The sequence below is a fragment of the Paroedura picta genome, chromosome 3, assembly GCF_049243985.1.
Source record: "Paroedura picta isolate Pp20150507F chromosome 3, Ppicta_v3.0, whole genome shotgun sequence".
NCBI classification, from domain to species: domain Eukaryota; kingdom Metazoa; phylum Chordata; class Lepidosauria; order Squamata; family Gekkonidae; genus Paroedura; species Paroedura picta.
This window is the reverse complement of record NC_135371.1, coordinates 57635863-57652940: the sequence shown is the minus strand read 5'-3', so window position 1 is coordinate 57652940 and position 17078 is coordinate 57635863. Positions and strand designations below refer to the sequence as shown.

Here is a 17078-nt window from a genome sequence, read left to right as displayed (position 1 = left end):
CATTCAGTTGTGTCTGACTCTTGGTGATTCCATGGCACAGCTGTTACCACAATCCCTAATCCCACACCGCCTCCCTCAGCCATGCAATGTTCGGGCCAGTGTCCATTTTGATCGTATCTGACCACCATGCTCCTTGTCGGCCAGTCCATGCATACAGGTAAAAGGTGAGCAGTAAATTAGCATACGGCATGATAAAGAAGTTCATTTTATATGGAAGATGAGCATGTAAATAAGCATGATGGCATTGATGTCTAGTGATTGTGTTACCCGGGTGTATTTGGCAGCAAATCTGATATCTGGATTTATTGCAAGCTCTGATCCCACTGTCCATGTTCAAATTAGATGTTGCATTATTGTGAGTGAGAAGCTGGCTGAGGCTGAAGGGCTATCTGTGCACAAGAAAAGGTTTGGCCCCCGTACCTGTGAAAGAAAACTGTTATCCTATAGAAATTGTGAGTCACTAAGGATGCATTAAACTGTTTTCAGTTGAGAGCTGTATGTGACTACTAGTGGTATTCTGTTATTGGCTTTTGGGGGCCTGTCTTGCAACAGGTTTTCTCTGGGTACTATTCTGGCTTTTGTTAATCTGTTTCTTGATGTATCAGGGAAGATACTTTCGTTCCAAACAAGCTTGTTGTAGACCCTTCAAGTGAGACTCTCTGTCTGTAGGAGCAGATGCTGCTTTGTCATAGAGCCTGCCTGTATACTATGGATCATTTAGTATGTTTAGGATGGTAGTTAGAGGCATGTGGGTATGTTTGTCAGTCAGTACGTGTCTAGTCTAAGGTGGTATATATGCCTCCATTGTGTATTTTTACAGTAATGTCCAGAAAATGTATTTCTTGCATAGATTGGTTGATGGTGGGATGAAAGTCATTGAATGCTTGGTGGAATATGTCCAGGACTTCTTTACCATGTGTCTAGACCAAGGATTCCCAGCCAGGAGACTGTAGACCTCTAGGGGTCCATGGGAGCTCTCTAGGAGGTCCAAAGCATTTCCCCTTCTGCTGAATGGACTAATTCTCGAGCTATGGAAGAGTCCACTTCCATTGTTCCTCTCCCTTCTCCTAAGCATGAGTGAGTTCTCTTGTGATTACTGCTATTTCCGCCAAAATTGCTTGTTAGCATGGGTGGCAATGTCACTTCCGATCACATGTAATTTCTGGGGGGGAGGGGATAGCATGAAGATGACATCACTTTTGGGGCTCCTTGCAGACTTCAGGGGCTCCTCTGTGGTCAAAAGGTTGAAGAAGGCTGCTCTAACCACTGCACCACACTGGCTTGCTTCTGACGAGCGCCTGGATCAACTGGCAATTTGGGGGAGGACTAGGACGGCCTATGTTTTCTTCATACTTGCTTAACTAAAGGAGCACAGGTTTTGTGGTGGGCCTCAGTCAGTGAGCAAACTCCAAAGTGTTTAGTGAAGCAACAGCTTATTTCTCCCTCCCCCTTAAAAGGTCACCATTACCCAGCGCTCTTCCTCCTCCTCCTCCTCCTCCTCCTCCTCCTCCTCCTCCTCTGCTTCGCTTGAAATTGTCTTGCCAAAAACTCCTCCTCAATATCGAGGTGGTGCTGTCTCATCCAGCAAAGATATTATCAGCAGATTCTGGTGCTAGATAGAAGTGCATGAAACAAGCTACTTGGGGGTGGAATCCCAACTGAGATTGTATCAACTTTTAATGACTTTGGACGTCTCACGCAAGCTGGCAGCTGTTCGGTCTGCAGTGTGACTGTGGGAGGACAGAGTCGCTGTTCCTTTCAAGGGTGCTACAAAAACTGAGACGGAATAGAGATAAAAGAGTACTGCAAATCCAGGCCCCTGTAACCGGCCTCTTCAACTTTCCGAGGAGATTATCAATCCCCAAGAAGAGTTTATAGTTGTAGATGGCCACAAGAGTGGTGAGGAAAGATCCTTTAACTGGACACAACGTCACCTTCCATGACACACAGGACGTGGGCTGGCTGTCGAGGCCTCCTGCACCCACCACAGCCCAATTTTCTGTAGTTCAGTATCTTCATTATATTGCCACAGGTGCCATAGGTCAGAGAATGATTCTTACATGCAACCTGATAGGTTATAGTTATAATTCACAAGTGTTCTGCAATTAGTTCTCTAGCTTTTATTCACACGCACATGTCTGATGATGTTATGTTGAGAACGTCCTATTTGAGGTTGTTCTGAAGGTGAAACAGAGATTTCTTTCCTCTCTTTCTGATTCCCCTCAACAGGCAGGGAAGGGAGCATTTCTGGAGACCATTCACACCTCATTCCTCATTGTACTGCAAACTCTGCATGTGTTCCTTAGCTGATTCTGTTTAGATTGCACTACCAGTCTTTGCAGGATATAAGGGAGTAGAACAAGAGCATAGTCTAAGACAGGAATTCCCAATCAGGGGTCTGTGGATGCCCGGGAGTTGGGGGGAGCTCTGGAGGGGTTCAGTGGCCTTTCCCCTCCTGCCTTAATGGGCTCGGGCAAAAGCTAGGAAACCGGCTGCTTCCATGGCTCCCCTCCCAAGCATGAGTTCTCTCATGGTTTCAGTGCTTGGTAGGCCTATGTTCCTACTCCCATCTTAAACTGCCTCCTCTCCCCCCCCTCCCCCAGTCCTCTTCAAGCCTGCCTGTCAGTGGGAAGTGATGTCACTTCTGGTGACATGCTACTTCTGGAGTGGCAGGGGGCATGGGTAGCTGACATAACTTCTGGGGCTCCTTGAAGCTGGATAAATTGTTTCAGGGTTCCTATACAGTCAGAAGGTTGAAAAGGGCTGGTCTAGATCATAAAACTGTCACCAGTGTATTGCAGGAATAAGAGGAAGCATTGTTGCAAATCAGCCATAAAGATGTTAGCAAACTGTCACTGATATGAAGGAACAAGCTGTCGTCAAATCTGAAGTAGTTATGGGTGATAACAAAATGGCGCAGTTTGGTGGCAAAGTTTGTTGTGGTGTCATCAGAAATCATATTCCTTATGGTTTGTAATCCATCTTTGTGTGGGATGTTGGTATACAGAGATTCCACATCTATTTGATTACTGCAATTATTCTAATTACACAGTGAACCTAAATGATGTCTTTTAAGCCTTTAATTCCTGTTATCTCATTTACCTATTACTGACAGTTGTTCCGATTATACTGTGAAAAGAATGTAAACATGTAATTCCTGCTAACTGAATTACCTAGCGTTGCCTTTGCCATCTTCAGTAAAAGGAATGAAAGCATGAAGTCGGTCAACGCACAGGGGGGAACCACTGACTCCCATGCAACCAAGTAGTTTTCACTTGCCTGTGTGTGCAGCCTCACCAAGGACTCAGATGTTTGCCGTTCTCTTGAGTTCATAGCAGATTATCCTTGTAGGGTCAGAATAGGACAGGCAGAGGGCAAAAGCTAGGGCAGAGCTGCTGTTCCAGTTCCTGGGAGTGTTTGGCTGCTCCTTTGCTTGGCAGTCTGCTGGTGGGAGATCACATGCGTCCGGTCTAAAGCAAAACAACCATCGCAAGAGCAAAAACAGAGTGGCTTCTGCCCATCATTATCATTCCCCTTTCCAGCATCCCTCCCTCTGCCCTGTGTATACATCTACACTGTATATTTCATAAACTGTCACCCGAGCCTGCCTTGCCAGTGCCAGCCAAAGTATCTGCTAAATTTGGGATATTATGTTCGCCCAAGTCAAGGATCAAGTTCTCTGGATCACATGTGCTTCCAGCCAGTATTTAACTGTGACACCTCTGTCAGATTCAGTATCCCCCTACACAGTGTGGATCAAAACAAGAGAAATCTGTCTCTTCTTTTTCTCTTCTTTTCCTGTCTCTTCTTTTATTTTCTTTCTCTGGTTGTGTTGGGAAGCAGAACAACATTCTGAGTTGCCTTCAAATCTGACCATCATGTTTTTGGTTCTTCTAGCCACTACGGAACTAAAGGATTTTTTTGCCAAGGCCCGGAATGGTTCAGTCCGCCTCATCAAAATCATCATCGAAGATGGTAAGTCTTGTTAATCTGGGGTTTCTTTATATCAGTTTGCTCAGGACATCACTGCAGTAGCTCATCTAGTCATAATAGTCATCTTGGGGAATGGAGGAGAATGGTCATCGTGAAACTAGCAGAGCAAAACTCCAGCGGGAGCTACTGAAATGCACCTACTTAGAACACAGAACTTGGTGCCAGGAATGGAATCAAGTTGGCTGTATCTTTAAGCGAGCAGGACTTTGTATTCTTATTTGGTTTTTCTTCCCAGTTCAGTTTCTTTGGAAAATATTGTGAACCTCTTCATACGTTGATTAGCTGTTCTCATTGGTATTTGTGGAGCAATACATGAGGTTCACTGTTCACATATTGATATAAAGCAGTGGTCCCCAACCTGCGGGCCGCGGCCCGGTGCCGGGCCGCAAAGGCCATGGCACCGGGCCGCGGCTCCCTCTCCCCGCCCCGCCCCCGCAGTAAAAAACTTCCCAGGCCGCAAGCTTGCGGCCCGGGAAGCTTCTTACTGCGGGAGGCAGGGAGAGGGAATCAGGGTCGGGCCGCGCCTGTGCGGGCCACGCCCGCTCGGCCCGATCCGCGGGCGCGGCCCGTGGGCGCGGCCCGATCCGTGGGCGCGGCTCGCGGGCGCGGCTCGGGTGCGGCCCGATCCGTGGGCGTGGCCCGCACGGGCGCGGTCCGCGGGGGCGCGGCCCGATCCGTGGGCGTGGCCCGCACGGGCGCGGTCCGCGGGGGCGCGGCCCGATGCCCTGCCGGTCCCCAGCCTCGGAAAGGTTGGGGACCACTGATATAAAGGACACTCCCTATAGCCCAAGATTGGTAAACTATCTTTTGATGAGGTAGTGAAGATTGTTTACTGTACAGAAGACAAATTATTAAAGTCAGTCAGAACATTGACCTGGGGAGTAGAAGAAAGTGCCTTTCAGTATACCTTGTAATAATAATTCTGGCACTTAAGAGGCTGTTAATACTATCCAAGAGATGAAAAATGCTTCCTGGTGATCTAGTAATGACTCCTAATGGTATTGCATCACATGGGTATTGCAAAATGGCAGACATGTGTCTGTATTTCCCTAAGAACTTTATACAAATGTTCTGAAATTGGGCACTATCAATTGACTGGATTCAGCCATCTGTCAGTGGAAGGAACTGATGATTTTGGATTGTCCCCGCTTTCCCTTGTCCTCAGTATGATTAATCCCAACATGGTTTGTATGTTGTCTCTGGATTAACCCCTCTGGAAAGGACTGATTTCTTTAATCAAATGTCAGGGCTGTCTCAGTTTAATCTATCAAAGCTCCAAGTGTCTTGTACCAAACATGCTAAGTATTTGAAAATACAACCCAGAAACTGACCCAGTTGCCCTACTAAATGTAAGCATTTTGCTGAACTACAATAGAAGTCAGGGTAAAAGGGCTCTAAGTTTTTGTACCAAAGAGCACTCAGTCATGTCAGCCTCCCTCCTGCAGTTCAAAGTGATACAGACACTACACAAAGGTTTGTCAGTTCTCAGTGAGAACTAAACCTGTGCTTTAGACCAGTAAGCTACATGTGTACCTTCCTATTTACTGGAATTTGGTTACTTTGTGGCAAAATGTCATTTATATCTCAGTTCTCCTACTTTCATCTCGTTACCTTTGTTATTTCCATCATGGTTATAAGACTGAGGGATTTCATTTATGAATACAAACTAGTCTGGGATTTTCCAAGGAAAAAGTTAAGTTATGTATGCAGTGGAAAGTCATTATCCAGACATCTGGATTTCCAGAGTCTTTACATTAAATGTGTAGCCCATAAAAATCTATATTACTGCAAAAATATGGAAGTATCATTATTGTATATCTTGTTGATTTTAAAAGCTCCAATCTCAGTTTTGCTTCATTTAAATGTGACTTTGGAAAGGTTTTATAAGGGCTTCTGTGAACAACATTTTCCAAACAGGCACTAACAGTTTCCTAAACTACGATGATGATCCTTGTGCCTCATATAATGCCGTGTTTGAATCCAGATATCCCTTTCAGAGTAGCTGATTCAGGATTAGACTATTTAGACCTAGTAAATACATTTCTATGACTGTAATATAGGAAGCATACCCAGACATTAGTGAATGGGGTATTTTTATCTTTGTGATGTCTTACTGGAAAACTTGAAGGTCTATAAGGAAGCTACATAAAAGGAAATTAACTCTTGATTCCTTTAATTTACTATATTTGGTAAAGAGGCAGCACTACAGACACCATGTGTATTCCTATTGTAGCCTGGGGCAAAGGAGCAGTTTTGGAAGAGAAGAGGTTGATAGTAAAGAATCTCATTGAAGAATTTTGATTTCTGATTGTTTGTGGCATCTGACCTAATGGAACTGCTACAGAAGCCAAAAAGCTATAATCACAGCATTAGTAGTTGATGAAAGAATTAAAGTTTCTTTGACTTTACACAAGGTGTCTTTTGAGCTGGACCTATCTCAAGGCTTAGTGGGTGTCTTTGTTCTATCTATAGTGAGAGAGGTGTCCACTTCTGAATACACCTTACAGAAATAGGCTGCCTAAGGAGGTGGTGAGCTCCCCCTCACTGGCAGTCTTCAAGCAAAGGTTGGATACATACTTTTCTTGGATGCTTTAGGATGCTTTGGACTGATCCTGCGTTGAGTAGGGAGTTGGACTAGATGGCCTGTATGGCCCCTTCCAACTCTATGATTCTATGATTCTAAATACACAGATGCAACATCATTCCATGGCTCGACTTCATAGAACAAGACTTGTAAATCCTCAGTCTCATGTTCTTCCCCCTCTTCCTCTTATGCATGGCTGAGAAGTTGAATGCTCTTAGTTGTCAACAGACCACAGTTTTGTCATGGCCTCTGAATGGAATGATAAACTGGCCTGTTGCCTGTAACCTAGGACTCCAAACTGCAGTTCAACCCTGGTTGGAAATCTTTGTTCTCAGAGTGGTGTATCTGAGGGAAGAAAGAAGTGGGAAGCATGAAAGTCTGAGGATTTGCAGGTCTCATTATCAGAATGTAGCTGATACCCTCCATGTCACATGAACATTGCCTTCATATTATAGTATTGGCAGGTATCTAACCTTTTCTGTTGTTTTGATAACAGAAATTTCAGTTCACAATAGTTTATGAAACAGATAAAAATGTGTTCTGCAGCCTACTGGAGAATGCAGACAACTTCCTGCAGCCTTCTTGAGAAAGCAGATACTTTCCTGAGTTAAAGCTTACTTCTTTGACACCACTAGCTCCTTTTCCATTCCTGGGTCTGTTACCTAGTTTGATACCCTTTTTGTTTACACTTAACAACCTGGGGGTCGAATGACCCTTTCACAGGGATTGTGGCAGGGCAAGCAGCTTGGCCAGGGGTGGGGGGTGCCATCCACACAACAGCCTTGCAGGGTAGATCAAGATAGAGTGTTTGCCTGGAGCAGCGGAAAAGAGCGAGTTCGGCATGGTGGGACAAGAGGCAGAACTGAACTGAGAAACCTCAGGAAAAAAAACATTTATATATAATCATGAACAATGGCTCTTCATGCCATTGGTCAGTTTTGATTTAATTTCTGTGAAAGAACACTTGCATAATTTTATGATTGGGGGTCACCACAACATGAGAAACTGTATTAAAGGGTCATGGCATTAGGAAGGTTGAGAACAACCGACTTAAGCTTTTCAGTACCTTTTGTTTTGATATAGCTGTTTCTAATTATAGGGATTTGCGGCTTGGGGCGGTGTTGGCTGGAGCAATCTGAAATGAACTGATGTGCATGAAAAGTGTTACAGGTGAACACTAAAATGCAACCCTGTAAAGTAGCCCTGTCCTGAATAGCCTGGGCTCGCGCAATCTCATCAGATCCCAGAAGCTAAGCAGGGTCAACCCTTTTTGGGTGGAGACCTCCAAGGAATACCAGGGCCGTGATGCCTTGGCAAATCTCCTCTGAACATCTCTTGCTTTGAAACCTTATGGGGTAGCTATAAGTCAGCATTTACTTGATGCTTTCCTCCGCCAAAGTTTTCAGAATTTCTGTTTCTTTGGGAGTGTTCAAGATAGTGGAATTCTGAGCAGTGCAATCCTAAGCAGAGTTAGACCCTTCTGAGTCTCCTAAGGTCAGAAAGCTTAGAAGAGGTGCAACACAGGTTGACAGGCATGGCTACCAGCAGAAGACTGGAGTGCGCTGGGACATGGGGCGGTGCACTTCCAGAAAGAATTGAAAATGAGGTCAGTCCTAGGAATCATCCAGAAATAACCTCACACCATCACTGATGGCAGATTTTAGAATGTTTGCTTTTGTAAATCACAGCAGTGATGGCAGGCAACAGGAGCTGGGAGCAAGAGGTTGGGAGGCTAGCAAACCTAGGTATGACTCAGACAGGCCATGCCCACTCTCTACCCACTAAGGCTTCTTTGTTGTTTTAACAGTGAACCTGCTGTTAAAGTTTTCTAGGCACCTAGCATGTTTTCAGCCCTTTAGTGCTGTAAATTTCCTTTTACAACTTGACTTGAAGGGCGGCTTGATCTGTGGGATAATCTTCCTAAAACTCAAATTCCGTTTGTATTAATTAATTAATTGATGGACATATATACTGCCCCTCCCGGCCAGCCGACTCAGGGTGGTTCACAACAATAAGAATACAATTAAAACTGAACCAGAGAATAATTATAATTTAAAAAACACTCCTCCATTATTCAATTTAGTTCTTGATTTTTATGAGGAAGGGGCAGTTCTAAGGTGCTTTAAAAATTTAACTAGAATTTTGATCTGGATTTATATTATACTTAATTGATTTGTATTTTAACATTATATTTTGAACTTGTGTTTCATTTTGAGCCACAAGGGAAAGGTGGAATACTAGTGTATATGTATGTATAAATAAGTAATCTCAAGACTAATTAAAAATATTTATTTTGACTTTATATTGCATCAGAACATTGCTCTCTCTAGGACAGTGCTGTCTGCCTGGTGGTGATTTGCCAGGCTTTCAAATAATATCGCCTGCTTACTTGATCCTTGTATCTGAAGATGCCAGTTTTGAACCTGGGATTTGCAGCTGAGCCATGGCCCCATCCTCCAATGTGATAAAGCTCAGGAAGACAAGAGAATTATTTTCGTGCCATAAAGACAGGAGAATGACATATGCTTCTTAGTGCTGGCTTTTTTTTTTTTTGCTAGGTTCAGGAATTCATTTACTTCATTTATAGTCTTCCTTTCTTAGATGAAGAAGTTTAAAATGCAATATAATACATACAGCAAACCAGTGAAAGTATGTTTCATATATTTACATCTTGATTGTGGAATTGGCATTCAAGCTGTATCTCAACCTCCCTGATGGCCATTGTGTGAAATAGGATCCTGAACTGGATGAATCTGTGTTTCACCCAGCAGGGTAACACTTATGTTCTAAGAAAATATATAAATGTAATACATAACCCACCCACTTCTCCATTGGTATTTTACTAAGCAACTACGTTAAAGTCAGTGGCACCAACTGGATTGTGTTTATCATGAAAGGGTACTATTGAGCTTTCTGCTGCATTCTTACAGTTTGGATGGGTGCTTCCCATCTTTGTAGGTCCAGCAAAAGAGGGCTTGTCCTATAAAATTAGCACTGAAAATAGACATAGAAAACAGGTCCCAAACTGCACATTGTTGGGCATTGTACTATTATCATGTTATAACAATAGTTCACAAAGGGATTTTCCAGTGTGGACAGGACAGTCCATTTGGGCATTATTGCCATAGCACAACATTCAGTGATGCATGGCTTCATTGTTCTTTAGAGCTAGTTTGATTTCATGAATGGGGTTGTCTGCCACAGCTTTCCCTTCCTACTTGCTAATTAGTCAGTAATTCTTGAGAGGTAAAAATTGCTGATCTAAAGATGTATTTTGTGGGCTATCTTCAAGTTTCAAACAGATCTTGTATACAGCTATGTCATCTTAGTCTTTGGTAGTCCTGGCACGGGAGGTGACTGTGTTAGCAGTCAGACCCCTCCTCTCATTGAGGGACAATTTATAGATAGAAAACCATAAACACCCTTCTAATATCATTTCAAATATCACAAGCAACATACTGCCTGGCCCCAAATGACAGTAAAATGGATGCCAGCCAGAGACAAATCTGGACATGTCATATAGAAGTGGGAAAGAATGGCTGACTAATAATTTCCTTTGCACCCCAGGGAGACATTTAATTAGGATAATGGGCATCCAAAGAACCTATTGCCTCACCTTGATCTCATCAACACCCAGCCTTACTTCCCCATACTCATTTACCCTAATCAAGCAATATTTAATGCTATTCACAAAACCTGGAAGCTTTTCCCATCTGAAACTCACAGGATCATCAAGCACCATTCAAACCTATAGTTTCCATCAAATAAACTCATCAAGCTTCTCCCAGATTATTGTCCACCTCTGGAAAACTTATCAAGTTATTGTTTTGAGGGCTAATACTCAGCTAGCCTCAGGGAGTATTTTTCTCTATTAAATATGGCATCCTACTCCATAGCAGAGTATGTGTGTGTATTCTTGGATTAGTCACCCGGACCCTCTTGAGTGTGGACCATCTCTTCTTCTCATGAAACGCTGGTTGTTTTGCTACTGACTCCGTCAGACTCTCTCTTTGAGACTGGTTCCTATAGGCTTCCCCAAAATTGCTGTCTCCCCTCCTTCTTTCAGTGTCTTTGTTTTGTCCTTTCTCCCCATTTCAAAATAAAAATCTTTTCCGGTGAGCCTAGTGTAGCTTATTTCAGAAGTTATCTTGAGGGAATCATTTCCATATACATAGATTGAGCATCCCAGTTACCTCCTCTCATTTTGTCTCCTGTAAGCTAATTTCCCCAAACCTACATGCATAACAAGTGAGGTTTAAATATGTGAAGCTGCTTGCAGAACACACCCCAACAGTTGTCACAACTGTGCCCATCTTCTGTCCATGTTGAAATCTGGCTTGCAGGGTGTGTGTGTAAAAGAAATGTCTTTTTTACCAATGGTCTTCAGCTTGTCCTTAATTATATAGGCCTTCATCTTTCCCTTTTTTATTAAGCTAAAAGAAACATCTAAGACAGTTTAATATTTCCTCACAAGAAAAGTGCTAACTTTAGTTTGTCTTTTCTGTAGCTTTCCATCTATAGATCATTGGGAGTAGATGTGTATCATACTTGTTTTCTTTTCATTCACTTTTCTAACACCTAACCCTGATTCAACTTTTCAGTACTGTCACACATTGAGTTAACATTTTTAGTGAGTCTTTTATTCATAACTTTAGGATTTCTTTTTACCCGTGGTTACACCCTAAGTATACTATTAGTGCTTAAATGAAGTTAGCAGTTTTCATGCCATTATTTATCACCCTGGATTTACAATGAATCTCATTTGTCATGCTGCTGTGTATTTAAATAGTTTGGCAGTTTACCCTGCTGAAGAAAAAAATACGATGTACTTAAACCTAATGCTTTGACTTGCCAGGAACAAGGCATATATTTAAAAATGCATTCACAGTCTCTCCCTCTTACATTGTATGAGTGTGATTTCCTGTACCAAACAAGATTGTTGGAGTGGACACACCATGTTCTAATGGATTCCTGTGAGAGAGTTAACCTGTGAATCAAACTGACTGACATATTTTACATGTTGAGAACACAAGTTTCCATTTTCAGAACTTTCTGGGAACTTCTAATTTTATTTGTGTAGTTGCTGCAGTCGCAAGACTTTTGCTGTACATCTGTTTGAGATGAAGGCTTGGGGTTAACGTGACCTTGGCAGACATTATCCAGGTTTTTAGAAGAATGCACTGTGTAAATGTCCATTGTTCTAAACAAGAAGAGGAGACAGATATAACCATTTTGGGTCCCCATTGGAGAGGAAAGTGGGTATAAGCTAAATAAATATATTATAACTTGTAAACACTCAGAGGTGGCTTGCCTCTGCATCTACAAGCCTGATACTCCTTGGAGGTCTCCCATCCAAATACTTGCCTTGGCCTGCTGTACTTCGCTTCTGGGATCTGATGAGATCAGGCCAGCCTGGTCTCCAGATCAGGGCTAGCTCCTGGTTTAGATGCCTTTAAAAGATTATTAGCCCAAATTTTTGGAGGACAGGTTCACCAGTAGATAGGAAGGCTAGATAAAATATCCATGTTTAGAGACCATTCACCTTTCAGAAAACCATTGGCATATGAATTCAGCTATCACAACAAATGAAAATTAATGCAACTTATCTTAATACAAGCTAGTTATTAACAAGCCAGCTACAAACCCTAGCTGAGATGTTGGAGAAGTATCTTGGCTTGTTGGATTGTCTGCATTTTTACATGGAGGGTATTTGGTTTTGATCAAACTATTTTTATCACAGCTTCTGAATGTAGAACTCACATTCAGGTACTCACATTCAGTCATTGTTGCATTATCTCAGCCATGCTGGTTTCAGCTTCTCTTGAATCTTCTCTCAAGTTACTTCCACATGAAACATGAAACATGGTGATTTTGTGACGCTAGCTCAAGCCATATTTATTGTGATTTGATTCTTATGTCATGTATGCTTATATTGGTTATAGCTTTTCTTTTTTAAAAATAATATTTATATTTAGACTTTAGACTGCCTTTCCACTATAAATAATACTCAAGACAGCTCTATACCACTATAAACAAACTGGAAGTTAATGCAGATGTTTCAAAATGAATGTAATATGCAGTCACAAAGGCCTTTTGCTTAATTAAAATATTATAAAACTAGGGACAAAGCCCATTGTATCCAGGAATACAACGGGTGCTAGAACATGGTGGTGGGAAGAGGAAGGGGAGGAGTTGTTCAGTCTGTAAGGGCATGGGGTTGAATGTGTGTGTTGTGTGGGAGGTTGTGGTAGCATGGTGACAAATGAGGGCATGGGTGTGGAGAGATGGATGTCAAGAACCTTTGGTTGGAATGTTCATTGAGTGTGGGAGAGGACTGACCTTTGGGAATTGTGGCATAGTGGTTACAGATGAGCTTTCCAGAGCCATGTCTTCAAATATGTGAAGGGAAAGTCAGACTGGACATTCTTCTTAAGAAGAGATTACATGGCAACCAATTCCTCCCAGTTCTGCGTCATTTCTCTTCTTGTGTGAATTAGGCCACAGACACTGAAATGTCCAACTGCTCTAATACACATGGGGTAGTCACAGTACACAGGTTTCCACCCTGCTCCTTCTGTTTCCATTTTTTCACTGTTGATAAAATGTTATGTGGCCACATGCTTCTTTCATTGTTCCTCCTTAGAAGAAGAACTGTTTTTTTGGACCCTTTTGTTTGCTAACCAAAGGAGTCTCAAAGCAGTTTACAAACACCTTTTCCCTTCGCCTCCCCACAATAGACAACCTATGAGGGATGTGGGACTGTGAGAGGTCTGAGAGAACTGGAAATTGGCCGCAGTGACCCAGCAGGCCTCAGGTGTCTCAAAGCAGTTTCCAATTGTCTTCCCTTCCTCTCCCCATAGCAGACTCACTGTGACAGAGGTGGGGTAGAGAGCCTCACATGGAAGATGGCAATCCTAAGAGGAGGTCTCTCTGTGCACAGCAGTCTTGACCTTAGTAAGATTTTTATACTGTTTTTTATTTGCTAGGCCAAGCTTGAAAAATGTCATTTTAGTTCCCATGTCTCTCCAGCCATGTACTTGTTCACTATTTACAGTTTCAGGCTATAAATATTCTTTATTTAGATCTTCCTGGCCTTTCCAGACTCACAGGACTGATGCTGGTCTGTCTGTTTGTTCCCCAGAATACAAACAGTTGCTGGTAAGGGCTGGCCATAGCCCATAGCCCAGGAGGGACACACGTGCACAACTCCCCCCCCCCCAACTGCAGTCTGCAAGCCTCTACCATAGTACCTAGATCACTGCTCATCTCTAGATTATAATGATCAGCTCTGCAGGCAAAAATGGCTGCTTTGAAGGCCAGACTCTGAGGCATTGTATGATTTTGAAGTCCCACTTCCAAACCTGCAGGAATATTTCTAACCCAGGGGTAGCCAACCTCCAGGTGGGGCCTGGGGAGCTTCTGGAATTACAGCTCATCTTCAGAGTATAACGATCAGCTCCCCAGGCAGAAAGGGTTACTTTGGACAGGGTTGTGGTGGAGAAGAAACATTTAAGGCCTCCCACACAGGTTGTTGTTGAATTGAAAAACTTGAGGCCTACTGCACAGGGTTGTTGTGCAGATGAAACAGGAGACAAAAGAACCTCTGCAACAGCATCCAGTTTTGTTTGCAGAATAACGCTGTACAGTGGCCTCAAATCTGCAGAGAGCTGCGAAGAAGAAATACACATGGCTTTGCTGTGTCTAACCCCCGGGCAGAGCAGTATTTTAAGTGAGAAGGGGCTTTTCTGGGGCCTCCCTGTCAGCCAACTGTTTGGCAGAAGGGGAAAGTTCTCCCCCCTCTAAAGGAAGGCCCTCAGGCTCCCTTGCGTTGCTCTTGGAAACGCCTCCCTCCCCTCAGTCGGGGCCTGTCAAAGGCTCCTTCACAACAGGCCTGAAGGGAGTGGGAGGGAGCACACTCTCCAGCCTCCTGCCAGCTCTGTCAGTTTTCTGAGGCAAAGTGAAGGAAGTTACAGTTGGACACGGCAGTTAGGACAGCCTTTGGACGAAAAGTTCTGGCGCAGCCTGTCTGAGCCTCTCTTCTCATCCCCCTCAGCAGCCTTATCAACCTCCTCTCCCTGTGGTGGTGAGGGGCAGTGTGGCAGTGATATCTCCAGATTGCCCCTGGCTAGGCTGGGTGGGCGGGCCCTGTCAGAACTTTGCCCCAATGATTGGGCCAATTTTATGAGTGGCCGTGGCCTGTCTGGCAGGGACCAATTGGGATGTGCAAAGCGTGTCCCAATTGACCCCTGCCTCTGACAGGCCACGCCCACTCTCTACCCACTTAGCCCTTAGGGAAATATCAAATAGGGAGAGATTTTCATTCCTTTGTATTTAGCAGTAATAGTAAAGCCTAAAAGTATTATTGAACAAGTTACACTTAGATACCATTACAGCTTACTGTAATGTTAGAATATTGATCACTTTTCCTGATATGGGAAGAGCTGGAATGTACAGTGCCAGAACCATATGTATTGGTTACTGTAATGTCTCAGGGAAGACAGAAGGATTTCACTGCTTGAAGGGAGGTCATTCACCTCCACTCATTATGCCTTTGCTCTACCTAGAAAGGGTGAAATGCTGTTTCAGAGTTTTCTGCTCACTAACAATGGTCTCTCTGTCAGCCTAGCAGAGGAACCGGTTTCCTTTACTTGTTGAGGCTTATCATCAGCAGCTTGTAAGAGGAAGGCAATTAATGCTGACTCATGTACTTCCTCTGCACAGTCTTATTTGTTCTCCGTAAACTTTCCCAGATCTGTTGTTCCAGAATACAAATTTGTTACTTTTTGACAAGCCCTTTAGTGAGAATGACCATCTTTGAAGGTATATGGAATGTTTCTGCCCATCTGAACTTCCTGCAGTATAATCCTTCTTCCAATTGACAGACATCTTGAAGGTGAATTTTTGGTGAGCTTTGTAGGTCAGTTGATGCATGGTTCTTCCAACATGTACAGTTCTGTTGGAATGACCCAGTATTCTTGTGCAGAATATTAGTAAGAACTCTGCAAGCATAAATAGGCATGCATTTTTCAGTAGCATCAGGTGGAAGGCATGAGTGGATCGACATGGCCTACAGTTCATATTAATTGTCTTGTGAATAGAAGGCATACAGCATGCATACAAGGAACATAAACCAGTGGAGGAAAGGGGCCTTGCTATTTAAGCATAGTCTTTTCCATAGAGACTCTGACCTGTTTTTTCCCTCATTCTTGTAGTACAGAAATACCATCATGGTATTTCTAATCTCTGTGCTTTTAAAAATTAATTTATATTAATTATCTTCTAGTCACAAGGCCAAACTATGTTAATGGCAACTTTGAAGTACAGCAATAAAGTATTTCTGCAGTTTGTACATTGGAAGAGGCTGAGGAGGCAAGGAGATAAATGCACTCTTTTACTACTGTAGGGTAAAATGAGTCACAGAGGCTTGTGTGTATTCCAGGTAAGAGCTGGTCCAGGACTTTGATCCAGATTTCGCTAATCTTTGATCAGCCCTGCTTTCTTCTGGGCCAAAGAAAGAAAACTCAAAAGTGTGAGAACAGTGAGGTGGGGAGAGGGGAAACTGAAAAGAGTATATGTTTTTAAATTACAGCGAGATCTCAGAGTAACTGATAGCTCCATATTAAATACCAGGAGATAAGTCTCAGGCATGGCTGGGAAAGAGTCAAGCCAGAAAAACATCACTCTGGATGATCATGGTAAAAATTCAGGTGTTAGAAAATCAAAGAAAAGTTCAGTGCATAGAAAGTCAGGTTGATGTATTGGTTAGGAATGGCAGCTTCTAATCTGGCAAGCTGGGTTTGCTTCCCTGCTCCCCCATCATACAACCAGCTGGGTGACCTTGGGCTCACCACAGCACTGTACTAATTTTTAAAAATACCAAAAAACTCTCACACATTCTCAGTAAAAATAATTTTTGTGGTAGCTCATATGATAAAATGACTTCACTCAAGTTTTGGTTTAGAATTTTTACATACATATTTTAGAGTTTTCATATGTATATTTTCTTATGCCAGCTTGGTGTATCGGTTAAGAGTGGTGGCTTCTAATCTGGCAAGCTGGGTTTGATTCCCCGATCCTCCACATACAGCCAATTCGGTGACCTTGGGCTCCCCACAACACTGATAGAGCTGTTCTGACTGAGCAGTAATATCAGGGCTCTCTGAGCCTCACCTACTTCACAGGGTGTCTGTTGTGGGGAGAGTAAAGGGAAGGAGACTGTAAGCCGCATTGAGATGCCTTCGGGTATCTTCTTCTAGATGGAGGGGGGGGTGCATCATTAAGTGGCATACTTTTTATGTCTCTGCCATACATCTGATTATTTACAACCTCATTTGCCCTTATTTGCACCACCATTTGCTTGTGGATTAAGGTGCAGCAGCAACCAAGCAGTCAACAACTGTGGCTTTGCTGTGCTGTGGTTTTTACACTGATTTTAGCATTTTAGTCTCTGTCCACACCCAGAGTCTGCAGAGAAAGTAAAGAGTTCAGTTTGGCTTAGAAT

The 17078-nt window shown here is 43.1% G+C and overlaps 1 protein-coding gene across 1 annotated transcript in view; it reads left to right on the top strand.

The window, feature by feature from the left end:
* TWF2 (twinfilin actin binding protein 2) overlaps window positions 1-17078 on the top strand; it is a 90585-nt gene that overhangs the window by 30519 nt on the left and 42988 nt on the right. Inside the window, exon 2 of the mRNA XM_077325849.1 lies at window positions 3898-3975. Coding sequence (XP_077181964.1) covers window positions 3898-3975 — 78 coding nt within the window. The remainder of the gene's footprint in view (window positions 1-3897; window positions 3976-17078) is intronic.